The 16,970-nt window shown below is 39.0% G+C and overlaps 1 protein-coding gene across 5 annotated transcripts in view; it reads right to left on the reverse strand.

Moving 5' to 3' along the window:
* Positions 1-12,789, reverse strand: part of Mtmr1 (myotubularin related protein 1) — a 69,150-nt gene extending 56,361 nt beyond the window's left edge. For 2 of the 5 annotated variants that reach the window (XM_060376686.1, XM_060376684.1), the window contains exons 1-3: positions 12,481-12,789; positions 9,428-9,533; positions 1,743-1,766 (exon numbers count right to left, since the gene is read on the reverse strand). In XM_060376686.1, coding sequence (XP_060232669.1) covers positions 1,743-1,766; positions 9,428-9,533; positions 12,481-12,635 — 285 coding nt within the window. In that variant the 5' untranslated portion in view covers positions 12,636-12,789. Of the gene's footprint in view, positions 1-1,021; positions 1,049-1,742; positions 1,767-9,427; positions 9,534-12,480 lie in introns of all 5 variants that reach the window. The other 3 variants (XM_060376687.1, XM_060376685.1, XM_060376683.1) reach the window with 2 other exon arrangements.
* Between the last annotated feature and the right edge of the window lie 4,181 nt (positions 12,790-16,970).

Raw genomic sequence — 16,970 nt, forward strand, 5'->3', positions numbered from 1 at the left:
TCTAAAGGATTATTGCATTACCCAGGGGTAAATTTCATTGTATACATGCACACAACAAATGCTCAAGATTTTATATATAATAAATACATACATACATATATATACATGTGTACTAGTATATTTCTTATTACTAATTGCTGTGACTTGCAATCAATATCACATCAAATATTTCTAACTACAGTATCAAAAGCATGATTCAAAGAAAAAACTAAAATGTCACATATTCTTTATTTTATTCGATTTGTTTAAAGGTATGCTATTCTTAATTTCTTCATAGAATTGGTTATCTTTTTAAAAAACCGTATTATTAACTTAACAAGTGGTAAAAAGAATGCTTAACATGAAAATATCATTAACCCCCTTTTAAATCGGCATAAAATTTCAATAGTGACAATTTAAAAACTTAACATTTTTACTTTATGAAATTGGTTCTAATGGGAACAGAAGTTGCAAACCTTTGAATAAATTTACTACTTCACAAGTTTACAAATTGGTCAACAAAATCCAGTAACTACAGAACACATGTTTATACTCAATATGAATTTGTAGCTACCTATCAAGGCAGTATAGGTTTTAAATGGAGTCTGTTTTATTGAAATTTCTAATTTTTACATACAAAAACAACAAAATCATTCTGTGTTTTTAAGTACTAAAACAGAAAATTCATTCTGTAATTTTTAAATGTTAGAACAGAAAAGTTAGTGATTATTCAAAGCAAATTCTTACAGTATTTCAAAGTCCATGCAAGTATAAACCAAATACTAATATTTAGCTGTGTGAATCATTGAAAAAAAATGATTTTCACAAACCAAAGGGAACAAAGTAAGATGGTAAACCAACTAATATAGCAAGAATTTTACTTAATCTGGATATTTCTATATAACTTCACTGGCTTCAATAAGGTTACAAGTTTCAAACTGAAGTAATTAATCATATTATGAAAATCCAGATTGTTTCCATCTAATGAACATAGGTTAATTTTTTCATGTCTGACACTAGGAGTTAAATGCATGCAAATTACCAATCTTTGTCTTGCTTTATGAATATTCTGAAATAGAGCGAAGGAAAATTATGAGGAAATAAATATAAGCTACAATTCACTAAATATGTATTTTTAAAAATACTGACTTTTATAAATCTTGCTTCAAGATTAGCACTTTTGTGGATGGAACATGCAATCACAAGCATGACCTAAAGTCTTACTTAGATTGGAAGGAAAACAACTAATCACTTTTTTGGTTGCTAAGTTCTTTAGCATGAATCACGCAACAAGTGTACTTAACAATAAGTGTAACAATAAAAGAAAAAGGGTCGGTCAACTCCAAAAAAGTTAGGGGATTTGGGAGGGGTTCAAGGGATAGTGTCTAGGAAGGTCTGGAAGAAGGAACGGGAGGGATTGAACATGACATAATTCTGTTTCAATTAAAACCATATTTTTTAAAAATAGGCTACTGTAGGCCTATACTCATATAGCAATGGCCATGAACATCCATTGAGTCAGAATTCAGGTGGTATGAGGAAAGTCAGTAGGGTACAATCTCCTGCCTTCACACATTTAAAACTCTGTAGCAAACACAGCATTTGCAGTGAACACTTAAAGCTGTGACAAAGCAGAGCAAACCAATCAGAGTGACTCATACAAACCAGTGAGAAGGTAAAGAGCACTAAACAAACCAAGTGTTCCACAAAACACAGACATATATAAGCAGGAGGCCCATCTGCCAAAAGCCAAATATTCTTACCCTGGTTTCAGGCCTCCTGAAAACCTGTTAGTTAAAATACAGAACATCATCATCATCATGGAAATGTTCTTACTGACCTGTGAAAGATGCCATTAGATTCAACAGCCTAGTCCCTAGAAATATTATAATCCTCTATAACATATTTACCCACAAAGTTTCATTCAATATTATATCAATCCTAATACATTTATTTGTGCTGTAATTTTCAGGGAAGTATCTGATTTGAAGAAATGTATCTCCCTCATCTCCAACTATTTTAAGCACAAATTCTTTTTAGCAAGTGCTTTCACAACCTATTGTGAACAAGCTGCATTTCAAAATTAAATGTTGTTTCTGTTTAGAAAACTGAAGACATTTTCCATACAAAAGCAGTGATATAAAAAAGGAGATATGCTGTCAGAGCAGCCCACAAAACCCAAATGGGATCCAGAACACAGGTTAGCCATATATGAACTCACTATCTTTTTTTAATTCTTTATTAATTACACTTTATTCACTTTGAACTCACTATCTTAATAGTGAGATCATCACAGAACTTAAACCTTATTTCTATTTAAATTAATTTTCAATTCCTATTGGAACTCTAGAATTAAACTCTATGATGTGGTTACCCCACTGGAAGCAGGGTGCATTCTCTGATGGACCTGGCATCAAAGAGGAAGCTTCAAGGAGGAAGAGGGAGTAGCTGTCTCTGAAGAAGTAAGATCATGCTTCATTTAACTGAGAGACATTAACTTCAGCAGTATTATGCCTTTGCCTATGGCTTGTGAATCCTAACGGAACATGTAGCCTCTGTGTAGGAAAACATCAGTCAAAAGAAACAGCACACGGGGACAGAACCTGAGAAAAACAAACAGCTGTGACATTCTGGGGAAGACTTAAATGTTTCTGTACTCCACTGCGAAGTCTACAATGCTGGTATCCAACCACTGGATGTAGTATGAGAAACATATCAGCAAAAAAGACAATTCCTAGATTATTAGCTTTATGGATTGACTAAAGAGTGAGAAGATCACCTGAATGGGAACACAGGCCACAAAAGCCATCCCTGTATCAGCATTAACAACTTAAAAGAAAAGAGTCCAAATGGAATTATCCTACATGACTGAACAATTTTTGCTCCCAGAAGAGATGAGTTATTAATTGAAAATAGCAGTGCAAGTCATAGAATACCTCCCTTCAATTCACTGTTCAGGTCCCAGGTCACCGAAGTAGCAGAGTCTATTGCCACTACCTTTGGTTATTGAAAATATCACACACTCTGATTGCTAAAACATAAGAAATCATTCTCAAACTCAACAAGAATCTTCCTCCTTAGTGCCGGAAGGTGCTATGCAGGCTCATGGGGAGAAAAGACATCAAAGTTCTTACCTAGTACTGGACCAAGCATACTAAAGTATCAGTTTACTAGGAAAGCTATGCTCGCTTTTAGTGACATGACTGTTATGGAGTAACTGAATGCTTTTTGATTAGGTTTGAGGGCTGCTCCACAGAAGGCAATTTCATTCTTGGAATCCTTGACTGGGTGAGTTTATATGCCGCAAGGTAGTACCTACTATTGTCCCTTTCCGAAGTGCTCATGCTGTCAAATTGCCTTCTAAGTATTTATATTCATACCCGTAGACCTTTGCTGCTCTCAACCTTAGAGAAACTTCTTTTTGCAATGGACAATGATCAATGGAAAGATGTGTAACTGATCAGGGTGCTGAGAAAAAGACACTAAGTGCTTGGCTCTGAATAGGACATCTATTTCCACAGTCCCTCTTTCTGCCACCAAGCCTCAGGGAACATTCTGATGAGTAGGTGAAAAGAATGTAAGAAGCAGAGGATGAGAACAAATGTGAAATGCTGTTTCCTGGACATGTCCTGTCTATCATACTCATGAACTCAGTAGCTATGCTTATCTGCAGAAGACCTATACATATGATAAGTTACTTCTTTTCTGCCTCTGTCTCATCTACTCCAGCATGCTGTGGTATTTTTGCATTTGTCCTGAAGCTTACTAAATGGACAGACAGCAAGAGATGAACACTAGAAAGAAGGCTTCATAATATCGTTTTCTATGGAAATAGTGCCTACTGCAGAACAAAGTCACGAGACTGAGTCTAACAGATTACAGAACATCTTGTCAGTGTCTTTTCTACTGGAAGAAAATAGCTAGACAGTTTGGAAAAGGACAGTGTAATAACCAGTTTTTATGCTCACATGGTTCTTAAGCTGCTATAAGGAAATCCTCAGTAGTCCAGACAGGGGACGGTTAGGTCTGAGGGGTTTGCCTCTAAGTCTTGTGGGTATGTTTCTCTCTGTCTCACTTTTGCTTCTCTCCTAAAATGAGCCTTTTCATATACATACAGAAGTTTATTTCCTTCTTGACTTACATTCTCATGTAAGCCAGAGGAAACTGAAGTGCCTTTAAGACAGGAGCAGGCTAGATGGTCTCCCAATGTATGTCTTGGGAGCTTCATTTTCTAGTCTTACAGAACAGCACTACATTTTTATAGTCAGTGTAATATTCTTCAAATTCATCCCAGTTGAGGAGTACATCAGTGTATCTTTTTTATTGTTGAGCAATATTCTAATCACTCTGATAGGTATTTAGCGGCATATCTTCGTGCCTTTAATTTGTAAGTCTACCTCTTACTCCTATTATGATGTTGAAGAACTTTTCATGTGTTTCTCTGCCATCTGTACGCACCTCTTTAGTGAAAGGCTTTATGTCTTTTGTCCATTTTCACTGATAGGTTTTGAATATTCTTTATGTACTCCAGATACTACTGTTTATCATGTATTAAGTTTCCAAATAAACTCTTTCCTGCTCTGTAGCTTGTCAATTTTTGGGTACTGAGATTCCTAGCAAGTTTTTCTTCATCACTTTACCCTTCAGGTTGTTCTTGTGTTATTTTATAGACAATTTCCAGAAATTTTAGTTATATTTAGTGTGAAAAAGAAAAAGAAAAAACACATCTGCTCTACCTTTGCAGAAGAGAAAGTCTCAACATTTAAAAAAAGTAATTCTTTTCTATAGGATGATCTTTTCTCATCTATTAAGTGATTTTAAACTGGACAGTTATTGCTCAAAGAGATAGTAATGGGGCTTTGTAAAAAACACTTTTATGGGAGAATATTATACCTTCAATTCTCCACATCTCCCCTCCCGTATCTTCCTCCCTTGTTAACTGTCCCATGCAGGCATCTGAGTCTGCAGCCTATGATTAATAAGTATGTCATGAAGTCAGGTTTTCAGCCATAGATTATGCCAGTGAATCCTGAAAGGGCATGCTCAAGCTCCCCTTTTCATAGGCTAGCACCTAATTCAGGAAACATGAACCAAGACCTAATAAGTAGCTCCCCATATAGTTTCCCAATTTTAGTATATGTGCTGCCAAAGCGAGCATCCCATATAGTTTCCCTTCCCTTCAAAGCCCTTCTAGAAATTTCTCCTGAGGATTCAGAGATTAATATTGTTAATTAATACTAATTAATACTATTAATACTGTTCTGGTTCAATAAAGCTAGTTTTCTTCTCTAAATAGTATAAACAAAGAAAAGGAAGAAAATTTGTATACTGTCATCTCAATTTTCTCCTTTTTTTGTAGTTTGGACTATTTAAAGAAAAATCTAGGCAGTACTGTGTACACAATAATAAGAGCAGCGAAAAGACAGCAAAGGTACAGAGAAGTGATGGTGATAATGCTAGATTCAGAAAAAGCAATATCATCACATAGTAGATGACTTCGTAGAAGGCAGACCAGAATCAAGTCCATCTGAGCAAAACATAATTTAAAACCATTCTAGAAACAAAGGCATTTAGTCACTTTAAAATCTGACCATAACCATTTCAGCCCTATAGTCAAGGAATCCCTAAAGACTATACAAGGTCACACACTGAGATTACACAAGGTTTCAGAGCTAGCCAGAACTGTTTTTACTACTCCATAAAAGTTCCTCTTCCTGGTCAAGTTGTACTTTCCAAATAATGTACTTTCCAAATAAAACCTATGATTGGTTCTGTCATTTCTAGAAATATTTCAGTATTATTTCTAACTATATCACTGCACCTAATCTATGGGAATTTTACAGTCAGATCATAGTCTTAATTTAATAAATTCAAGGGCAAAAATTTTAATTAATGTATTAATTCTTTGAGAATTTCATACAATGTATTTTGATCATATTTATAAACAAACCCTCATTTTTTTCTGTATATTGGCCTAGTTAAATGAAAACAATTGGTTGGCAAGCAGAGGATAAGCAAAAGGAATTATTTTATTACATTTCTTTTAATGATGCAAGATTTAAGATTATCAGGGTAATCTTTATGTTGGCTTGGTATTTAATACCAAGTCATAATAAAATAAGCACTTATTAACTAGTATTATCTGTCCACCCTTTCAGGTGTGACAATACCTGGCAAATACCTGTCATTTCACAATTCTACCTCTACAAGTTGAGCTTGCTGTAACTGCATACCATTTGTGTTAATATTTATCTTTCTGTGTGCCTAAGAACTGTAGGAGACAAGGTATGGCACAGCACACCCATACTCCCAGAACTCTAGATGGAAGAGCCATGAAGATGTAGAGTTTGTATAGAGGGGAGAGGAAAGAATAAAGGGGGAGAAAGAAAGGGAAGAGTAGAGGGAAGGGGAGAGGAAGAGGATAGGAAGGGAGGGTGGAGGAGAAAGAAGAAGAGGGGTAGAGAAGGGAGATGAGATAAGCAGAGGGAGAGGGTGAAGATAAGGTGATTGGACAGGCCATACTGAGAAGAAGAGGAAAAGAAGAGATAGAAAAGGAGAGATGGAGAAGGGACTAAACACAGAAAGGAGGTGGGAGAAGAATGGGAGAAGCGTGGGTAGATGCGAAGAGAAAATGGTTGAAGAGAGTAGGGGAAGAGTGGAGAAGCAGGAGGAGGAAGAACAGAAACAGGAGAGGAAGGGATGAAAACAGAAAAGGGAGGAGTAAGCAGACGGATGATAGAGAAGGAGGAACAGGTGAGAGGAGAAGGAGGGAGGGAGGTGGAGTGGGAAATAGAAGGAAATGGAAGGAAGAGATCAGAGAAGGGGAATAGGAGCAGAAGAGAAAAGAGGGAGAGTGGATGAGGGAAAGAAAAGGTAAAGGATGGAGAAAGAGGGCAGAGAAGGAAAGGAGAGAGGGAAAGCAAGAGGAGACAGGACAGGAAGAAAGGGGAGAGGAGGGAAAAGAAGAAGAGAGTAGGAGGAAAGGACTGGAAGAAAGGAGAGATTATGGAAGGAGAGGAGGAATAAAGAGAAGAGGGGAAAGGGGAAGGGAAGAGATAGGAAGGAGGGAGGGAAGAAGGGAAAGAAATTTTGAGAGGAAAGGAATAGAGAAGGGAAGGCACTTGAAAGAAGAGAAAGGACAGGAAGGGAGGTGAGCAAAGTCAACACCAAATCTGTATGGGTTTTAAGTAAAATATTTATACAAAAGATAATTTCAAATATTTTCTATTAGTGGCTGCAATTTCAATCCTTCTGAAATTGTATCTGGATCTTTAGGCTCAACTCTGTGTAACAGCTCCTTTGCCAGAGGGTCCCCAAAGCCCAAAATGGTTACTTTGAGTTTTAAAAGTAGCATGTACAACAGTTTGTGTAGTTTAAGAATATTTTGTGCTTTTATTATTTAAAATATATTTCTTTGAAGAACTTAATGCCAACTGTGTAAATTTAGTTATAAAACATGCTATCTTGCAATAATCCATCAAAGGCTTTGACTATGATCTGATGTAGGGACTTAAAACTTCAATTTCCAAAACATATGAAAATCTTATTGTTACCTATTGAACTTACTGTTTAATAAGTTACTTATTAATTAAACTTACTGTTTAATAAGTAACTTATTAAACAGTATTGTTCCTTATTAAACTTATTGTATCTATTAAACCATTCTAATATGAGCTGATTTTGCTATACAAAATCTGTAAATAGATTAAAATTGGTAAAACTTAGTTATTTCATGTTAAAGATCCAGCTTAACCTATACATTAGAAAGCTAGTCAAAATTCAATTTTGTTTGTTATTGTTTTTGTGTTTTGAGACACGGTCGTATACTGTATCCCAGGTTAGCAGTGAACTCAGTGTGTAATCTAAGTAGGCCTTGAGTTAAGGTGACTCTCCTGCCTCAGTTTCCTAAGTGCTAAGATTCTGGAGTGTGCCACCACACTTGGCTGCATTCACTTTTTTCCAGAACCCACATGACATTAAGCCATAATGAAAAATCTACAGTTAACTTTTAATTGACAATAAAGAAAATCAACCCATAATATGAATGTTCTCCTCTAATGACAGGGGTCCTTCAGTGGGCAGTTTCAGGTAAAGTGGGGGCAATAGGCTACCTGGGACTAGTAAGACCCAATGCTGCTACAGTAAAGAATCTCCCTGGAGCGGCTTCCTAGCTAGGTTTTAGAGACCAAGAGCTTCAGCTGCTCTCTTGTCACTATGCATGAAAATCACAAACTAAGGATACTATTAAGGGATATACTGCCAGTCTGTACGTGGCAGGTTATCCTATTTACACAACCTTTGGTAAGCATAATCAATGACAACTGTGAGCTTGGTGAAGTGAGACAGCACAAGAGCAAATCTCAACTACAGGTGCTGGAGTCTGTTTCTCATCTTATGCTATGATCTAACAAGGAACAGATGTCAAAAGTCCTCAACAAGGTGCACTTATGAAGAAGCAGGATGTTGGCTGAAGCTCTTGAACTATGTGTGAGATTTGCCATCTTCTGAGAGCTATTCACTGATAACAGAATGTATTCCATGTATGTTTGTAAAAAATTATTCAACTATTCCTATCAGGCAAAAACAAACAAACAAACCTCAAAAAACACAAAGAAAGTATCAATACAGTTTCACTTAGTGTATCCTCTAACAGCTTATTGGAATTAAAATTTTAGTTTGTAGCCTGAACAAAGATGGAGCAGCTGATATTTTTGCTTGTAAATTCATTCAATAACTATTTATTGAGTATATATTAAGATCTAAGACATAGAAATCAGTCTATACCAAAAAAAAAAGCATCTCACACTTAACCTTAGGCTATGCAGAGAATCCAACTTTTTCCAAGTTACTCACTCCAGTAAGGCCTCAAAAAACAAAGTTGCCCCATTTTGAGCTCTGTAAATGGTTTAGAATTGTAGTATTCATGCTAACGATGAATACTCAAATGCAATACCCAAATACAGAAGCATGCCTGCAAAGTACTGTCCATCTAAGTATGACTTCTATACAAAATAGTAACAAAGGAAGCAAACATGTTTTTGTTTGCCTGATGTTAGATGGGATTCTCACTCTGTAACCTACCCTGGCCTTGAAGGCTCTCTGTAGACAAAAGGCTGACCTCAAACTCAGTTATAAATAAGTATTGGTATCACAAGCATGCATCATTACACCCACTACACCTTTCTCATAAGATAGAGATTGATTTTTTAAAATTTGATCAAAATCTTAGGACAGTTTTTTCCTGTCAATTATAAAACTGTAACTACAAACAAAAGAAATGGGTATATATTCCCTCTTTATTTCAGACTGAACACCAGAAAAACGATGTCCTCACCATCCCCAAAAGGCAATTAAACACCCAGAGGTTAAATGTGCATGTGAATTAAAAATAAAAAGCTTCTTGGCTACTTAAATACCAATAATGAATTAAACACTCCACGTCACTTACCTTGTAATCTCTGGACACATTTTCTGATGTGACTGAACCTGAAATCTGACTAGAAATTGTAGCAGCTATAAGCTGTTTACACCATTCAACATGTGACCCTGTAGGACTAAAAGAAATAATGTGGTCAAAAATCTTTAAACACAGGCTCCTAATGAGAAAAATGTGTCCTGGGTAGGAATGTTTAGTTATACATATTATTTTCTAAAACAGTGTCTCTTGTGCAGAGTAGGCTGGCCTCAACTTACTGTTCAGCTGAGGTTAGCCTTGAACTCTCCATCCTCCAGCCTCTACCTCCCAAGTGCTGAAATTATAGATATGCCCCACAATGTCTTAAACTATTTGGTTGGCTACTTTCTAATTAATATAAGAATTAATAATAAACAAAACAGAGAATAAGGTCAGGTTCCAGGTTAGTTCTAGATGAATCAATCAACCTTCTTTAAAAAACTTAAGATTGTAGGTATTGGGGCTGGAGAAATGGCTCAGTGATTGAGAGCATTTGGCACCTCTTTAGAGGACCCAGGTTCATATTCCCATTGTCCATGTGGCAGTTCACAACTTTCTGTAACTCCAGTCCCAAAGGATCCAATGTTCTTTTCTGGCCTCATTGGACAACATCTATACACACAGTGAGCTAAAGGCAATACCACAGATGCTCAGACACTGTCTCAATATGAAAACACAATAGTGCAAAGGAAATAGAACCCTCTGGTAGTCTAAAATGCAGCCTTACCTTGCTACCCAGTAACCCATTTTATAGAAAAGAAAACTGAGCTTCTAGTTTTACCCATGGTCACATGACTGGTGACCATGTGCTCACCTGACCTAACAGACTCTGTAGGCAAACTAAGCAGTGAGAGCTTTAAAACTTGCCCTCAAGAGCCAGGCTCCTCTCCAGATCTCTCAGAACAGGGGAAAAATCAAAGGAAGCAAAACACTTAGGACCTTTTACCAAGAAGTTAGATGTCATCTTGAAACAAAACAAAAACACTGCCAATTACATTCACACTACTGTGTTTGAAGTACAGAACATCTAATTGCAGTCTCTGATTAAGGTGTTCTAGTCTTAGTGGTTGAAAATATATTTAAAATATTTGCTAAATAAGTACAAATTTCTATGATATACTAAGATTCTATGATCCTAGTAGAAGTTAGAATTGGATCACAATTTCTAAGGTGACAGGAAAGGGGAGAGATATTTAATCTGTGTGTGTGTGTGTGTGTGTGTGTGTGTGTGTGTGTGTTGAAACAGGTTCTCTCTATGTAGTTATGTAGTCCTGGATGTCCCAGAGCTTTGTTCTATAGACCAGACTGGTCTCAAACTCACCAAAATGCCCCTGCACTGGGTTAGCCTCCTTTACTGCCTGCTCTTCTTTTTTTTTGAGACAGCCTTATTTTGCAGTGAAGGTTGGCTGGAACTCACTATATTTACCACTATATTGGTCTGGTATATGCAGCAATCCTGGTTTCGTCCCCTGAGTGGAGTGTTTCCTTTTTGTCCTATTTTTACCAGCAGTACCCATCCCTGAATATAGATACATAAAAATCAACTAGAGGAAATCAACTGCTGACTAGATCATGCCCTACCTTCTTCCCATAAAGACACTTCTCTTTACTTTGCAGACTTGCAATCCATTGCTTCCTGAGGTTGACCCACCTCTTCCTGTCCTCATTTGTACATGGATTGCCCAGGTAGTCCCAGGATTCCTTTTGGATCCTTGCTGTATGGATCTACCATAGGGCTTTTCTCCAGAAGCCTATTCCTATCACTTTGAAGAACACACAGGATAAATCAGATTTTTTAAAAGACACAAGCACAGGAGATAGGAAGCCCTAACAATACTGCTTCAAATGTAATCTTTGGCTCCAATTGTGCCTACTCTCATTTCTTCCTCTCTGGAGAGGTTTGTGAATCAAAATATCTCCTTTGTGGCTTAAAATTGATTGTGCTGTTTCAAGTAAGGGGTGGATTTATTGTTGTTCTGTGTTTATCAATAAACTGCACTTAACACATGTAATTTCAATTATCAGCCTTAGAGCCATAGAGTTATAGCATGGCATTTTGTGAATAGACAAGAACTCATGTGTTGCTGGATACTTTCCGATGAGTGAAGTGAAGTCCTCATGGTTACAAGGGATGCCTTAGCTGTGGTTAGTTTTTAGTGAAGCCTTTCACTCAGTGATTAATGTATTAAAATATACTGTAATTACACTCAGATACAAGGTGAGAGCATGTTGCTTGCTGCTTGTTACTTGTCTTTGGAAACTCTTAAAAGTTCAGAGCACTGAAATGACTAAGACAGGCAGGCATAAACAGCTGAAACCCACTGAGCTACACCACAACTGTCTGTTGCCCAAGTGTCTAAGTGGGGAAACTGGATGTTCCAGCCATCTGTTGTCATTACCCAACTGGGTGGTGGCCTTTCTCGGTTGGACATGTCAGGTATGCCTTGAACTGACTTATTTAAATCTTCCTCAGAAGTAGGACTTGTATACCCAAGAAAAAAAGGAACTGTGTACTTTAAAGTGTAAAGAACTGAAAGTACACAACTATATTCCTGCTTCATGAGCATTATGGAAGCGGTCCACCTCAGTTTTTCAAATCTGTGTATTTTTATCACGATCTGCTACAGATCTGGGGCCTATGGAGTCTCATCTCCTAGTCTCCACCCCAAACAGCAGCAGCTGAACTGGATCTTAAAATCACACGATTTAGACAAGAAGGGGACGCTAAAAAGAAGCCAGGCGACATTTCCCCTGAGAGGATCGTTGGCCCCGGCCAGGCACAGAAAAGGGATCCTTGAGGAGCAGTAGGCACTAGTGCGGGTTTGACAGCTCTGAAGCAAAGAGCTATCGGGCTCACTGGGCGGAAGTGAGCAGGTGCCCAACCCCGGGCAGGTCCTAGAGCAGCGGCCCGAGACGTGGACGAGAGGCGAGAGGTGGCTGTGAAGGGGCCGCCCAACCCCCGCCTCGGCTCCGGACTGGGAACCTGGAGAGGACGCCTGGCTTTAAGCTAGGCACCGAGAGGCTGTGGCGTCCAGGGCCCTACTTACCTGTCCAGGGTCTCCATGCTGGGGTGTCGGGAGCCGGCCGAGCCGCCCCCAGCAACCCGAGCGGGTCTCCACCCAGCTGCCGGCCCTGGCCCCGGGCCCCCAGAGCCCTCACAGCCAGCTGCCGCAGCGGCCGCCGCTGTCACCGGCCTGTCCATGTCGCGTCAAGCCCGGAGACTCCGGGGAGCTGCAGTCCAGAGTACAGCGGCGGTCAGCCAGGCTCCGCGATGCGCCCCCTGCCGCCCTGCTCCCGCTTAGCCACTAGCTTCAGGAGTCCGCCGCCATTAGCTGGCACCTGGCGGGCCCGCGTTACCCACAAGGCCATGCGCGCGGGGGCGGGGTCGATGCGGGGAGGGCGGCGCGTGACGCCCGGGTTCACACTGTCCTACTACAGCTGCCTGCCCACATTCCTGTCCCAGGAACCTGAAGTTGGCCACCCCAGAACACCCCTGACACCCTAACACCCCAACAGACACACACACACACACACTACAACCTCTGAGGTTTGGAAACTGCAAAGTGGTTGTGCATGACAGGTGCTTTCCTCTGCAAACAAACCGGGTACATTGTGGATATAAAAAAATAAAATAATAATAATAATAATAAAGAAGTGCCGAGGAAATTCTCTATCTGAAAACTTTTTTTTTTCCTTCTCAGTTTTGGGTGGGAACATCCTGGGGTCATGCTAGACATCTTAAAGCATAAACAATTCCATGGGTTGTTTTTTTTTTTCTTCACTTTTTTTTTTTGCAATTCCCATTCTGTTCTTCTCTCTACCCTACTCTCCCCCACTCCTACTCCACATATCCACCTCCCAGCCATCTGTAGGACAACCACATGCTCCAAAGACGCCCTCAGAACATCCGCCCTTGGTTTATGTTAAGTTTAACATTTAACTTCTGTTATGCAAATCATCACTATGAAAATCAAGCCAATATCTGATAAATCTAGGACATTCATTTCCTAGGATAGACTTATCCTGTTCATTTTGCTTTGGTTCCTGTACCAAGAATTTCTCTCTTGGCTCTGCTTGATTTTGTTGTACATGGGTACCTGATCAAGAGCATTTTGCCTATGGGGGCATTAGACATGAACAGGATACCCCTGACTAAGGAGTACTTGGCTCCCTGATTAAAGACAGACCTGGGCATACAGTAACCCATGTCCATCCCAGTTCTAGCAACCATCTTACATCCAAGAAGTGGTAATCAGGGATAAAGCAACATCTTCAGACACAGTAGAAAATCATCTTCAAGTGCCTACATTTCAATTTTTGTTTTGTTTAGTTTGTTTGACAAGGTCTCACTATAGCTACTGTTGGCCTGGAACTCACTGTGTAAACCATACTGGCTTCAAACATGCTGCAATCTTTCTCCATTGGCCAAGTCTTGCAACAATAAGCATGCACTGTTAAGTATCGAATGGCCACGTTTTCTTCATATTTCCAGGTTGGCTTTGTAACTTTCTGGTATATGATGATGGGGACTTTGGGTGCTTTTTTTGGTCCTGAAGGCAAAAGGCCCTGGTAAAAATAGGTTAGTATCATCATGAAGAACACCACATGCTTAATCTTGTGCTCTCATATGCATACACCTAGAAAACCAAAAACACACAGAGAGTGTCTTAGCTTCTGTAATGGAAGTTTTGGTTTCCTTAAAAACTCAGTTATGTTATGTAAATATGTTTTTGTTTTAATTCCAAGTGTGGGATTTTAGTTTGGCTATAGTTTGTCCACAGCTGTTAACTGCCTTATGTGGTCTTTGCCAGCTGGTAAGGGCCTGCCTCATGCAACACAGAGAGGGTGATGGTCTAGGGCTCTGAGGATATAAATAGGAGAGCTGGGAGAGAGAAAATGTGGTCTGTGGTGAGTGGCAGTTTGGTGAGATCAGACAAAGACATTGTGATTGCTTGGCAGTAGCAGCTTGATCAAGACTGCTTGTTGCATTTGATGTTGACAGAGAATTGATACAGCTTCGTAAGAACCCATTGGCCCTAAACAGCCAGGAAAAGTAAAGGGGTTTGTGCCCTCTTTCCCCACTAACCTCTCTCTCCTACCTAGGGTTGGGGATTTAGAAGGGAGAGGCTTTTAAAAACCCTAAATAAAGTAGGGTTTAAAAAGAGTGCAACAAGCTTTAACTGTCAACACGATACAGCCTGGAGTAGCCTGAGAAGTGAGTCTTATTTGAAGAAGATTTTTCCAGATGAGACTGGCCTGTGGGCATGTCTGTAGGGGATTATCTTGCTCATAAGTTTATGAAGGAGGGCCCAGACTACTGTTGGCAGCACCATTGCCTGGGCAGGTGGGCCTGAACTGTAGAGCTGTATAAAACACATGAGCCTATAAGCAAGCTACCAAGCAGCATTCCTTTATGGATTCTACTGTAGTTCATTGATTTGAGTAAGTTCCTTAGGAGGAGAAAATTCTGCATGAAATAGCAAGTAGGCCTGCTTTTAGGTTCTGACCTTGATTTCCTACAATGATGGACCATGACCTGGAAGTATAAAGCAAATAAACCCTTCGCTTCCCTAGTTCCTTTTGGTCAGGGTTAGTTTTTTGTTTTGTTTTGTTTTGTTTTTCCTCAGCAACACGAAATAAAACTAAAACAAGGGGCTAAAGGTGTACTCAGTAGTAAAGCCAGTGCTTAGTGTGCACCAGGCCCTTTAAAAAGCCATGTGAGTACACTGAGGATACAACAAGAAGGCCTCTAGCCTTCTTGGAGTTGGAAAGAGACACCTTATGAGAAACCAGCCTGGTCAGAATCTTGATCTTAGACTTTCCCATTCCCAACTGTAAGAAAAATAAAAACCTGTTGTTTAAGACACCCCACAAAGCTGTAGCATTTTATAAAGGAAGTCCAAGGAAATAAAACACCTACTTTTTATTAGCACATATAAGATGTAATATTTTTCTTCTTTGAAAATTCCATTTATGCATAGAATGTATTTCAATCATATTCACACCAAACTCCTCCCCTCAAGCTCCATCCAGATTTCCCTACATCCTCCCTATTAGCATATATTATTGAACACAACAATGAGTTTCATGATGATATTCCTATATGTGCAAATAATGTATTTTGATCATATTTATTCCCTACATTATTCTTTCTTCTTCTTCTTCCCTTCTCTTTCCTCCCCCATTTCACATTTCCAACATTTCTACTTTTACTACCTTATCCTAAATTCCACACAGGGAAATCATTCTCTTAGTGAGGTTAGCTTATGTCACATAATGTGATGACTTCCAGTTATGCTCACATTCCAGAAAATGACATGATTTCATCATCATCATCATCATCATCATCATCATCATTATTTTGTTTTCCAAGACAGGGTTTCTATGTGTAGCCTTGGCTGTCCTGGACTTGCTTTGTAGAGCTGGCTGACCTTTAACTCACAGAAATCTGTCTGCCTCTGCCTCCCCAAGTGCTGCAATTGCAGGCATGTGACACTACACCCAGCTGATTTCTTTCTTTATGACTAAATAAAACTCCATTGCCTATATATAGCACATTTTCTTCATTCATTCATGTATTAATGGATAACTAGACTAATTTTACAAGTTGGCTTTGAGACTAAAGCAATAAAAATATGGACTTGCAGATGTCTCTATTGAAAACTGACTGAATCTTTTAAGTGTATTCCTCGGGTCAGTTTATTGTGGTCATATGGTAGTTCTATTTTTAGCTTTTTGAGGAAGTTATACACTGATTTCCTTAGTTACTGCACCAGTTTACTTAGCAGTGTATAAGCGCTCCTTTCCCTCCACATCTTTGCCAGCATTTGATGTCATTTTTTTTTTATGGTGACCATTCTTACTAAAATGAGATGGTGTCTTAGAGTACTTTTAATTCACATTTCTTTGATAATGACAAACATACTGATGCACTTGCCCCTCCTACTAAAACCACTTTCTTCCAACATGAATGGGATAGGGACATTGGGACTAACTTTTTGTTCCCTGTACCTACTCAACCACAGTGCTGTCTTACTTTTTCTTTACTTAGGAAGTTCTTCCAGGGATAGGCAGAGCAATTGGTTTCCCTGGCTGCTGCTATGGACTTTTGACTGGATTAGGCTGAGACCAGTACAAAGGCAGGAGTTTTACCCAAAGAAACAGAATTAAGCACTCTTCTGGGGGAAAAAGAATAAATGTGCAGTGCCCAGATTTGTAGTCAATGTTGAAAGAGTTGAACCTACAAGCTGTGTGTGTGTGTGTGTGTGTGTGTGTGTGTGTGTTTTAGTGATTGTTTTATGTTTTATATTAACTTATCAAAATAATTCCAGTTATGTTAGGTTATTGTTCCTGTGGCAAAAATATCTAAGAAAATGAAGAAATGTTTTATGTTGGTTCATGGTTTCAAGTGATTTAGTCCTTAGCCATTTGCTTCTGTTGTTTCTCCACCTAAGGTAATATAGGAAGGGCACTTTGATGGGGAGCACATATGATGGACCAAGACACGGTGGTCAGGAAGGAAGGGGAGGTGGTGAAG

Source organism: Meriones unguiculatus, assembly GCF_030254825.1.
Source record: "Meriones unguiculatus strain TT.TT164.6M chromosome X unlocalized genomic scaffold, Bangor_MerUng_6.1 ChrX_unordered_Scaffold_30, whole genome shotgun sequence".
Taxonomy (NCBI): domain Eukaryota; kingdom Metazoa; phylum Chordata; class Mammalia; order Rodentia; family Muridae; genus Meriones; species Meriones unguiculatus.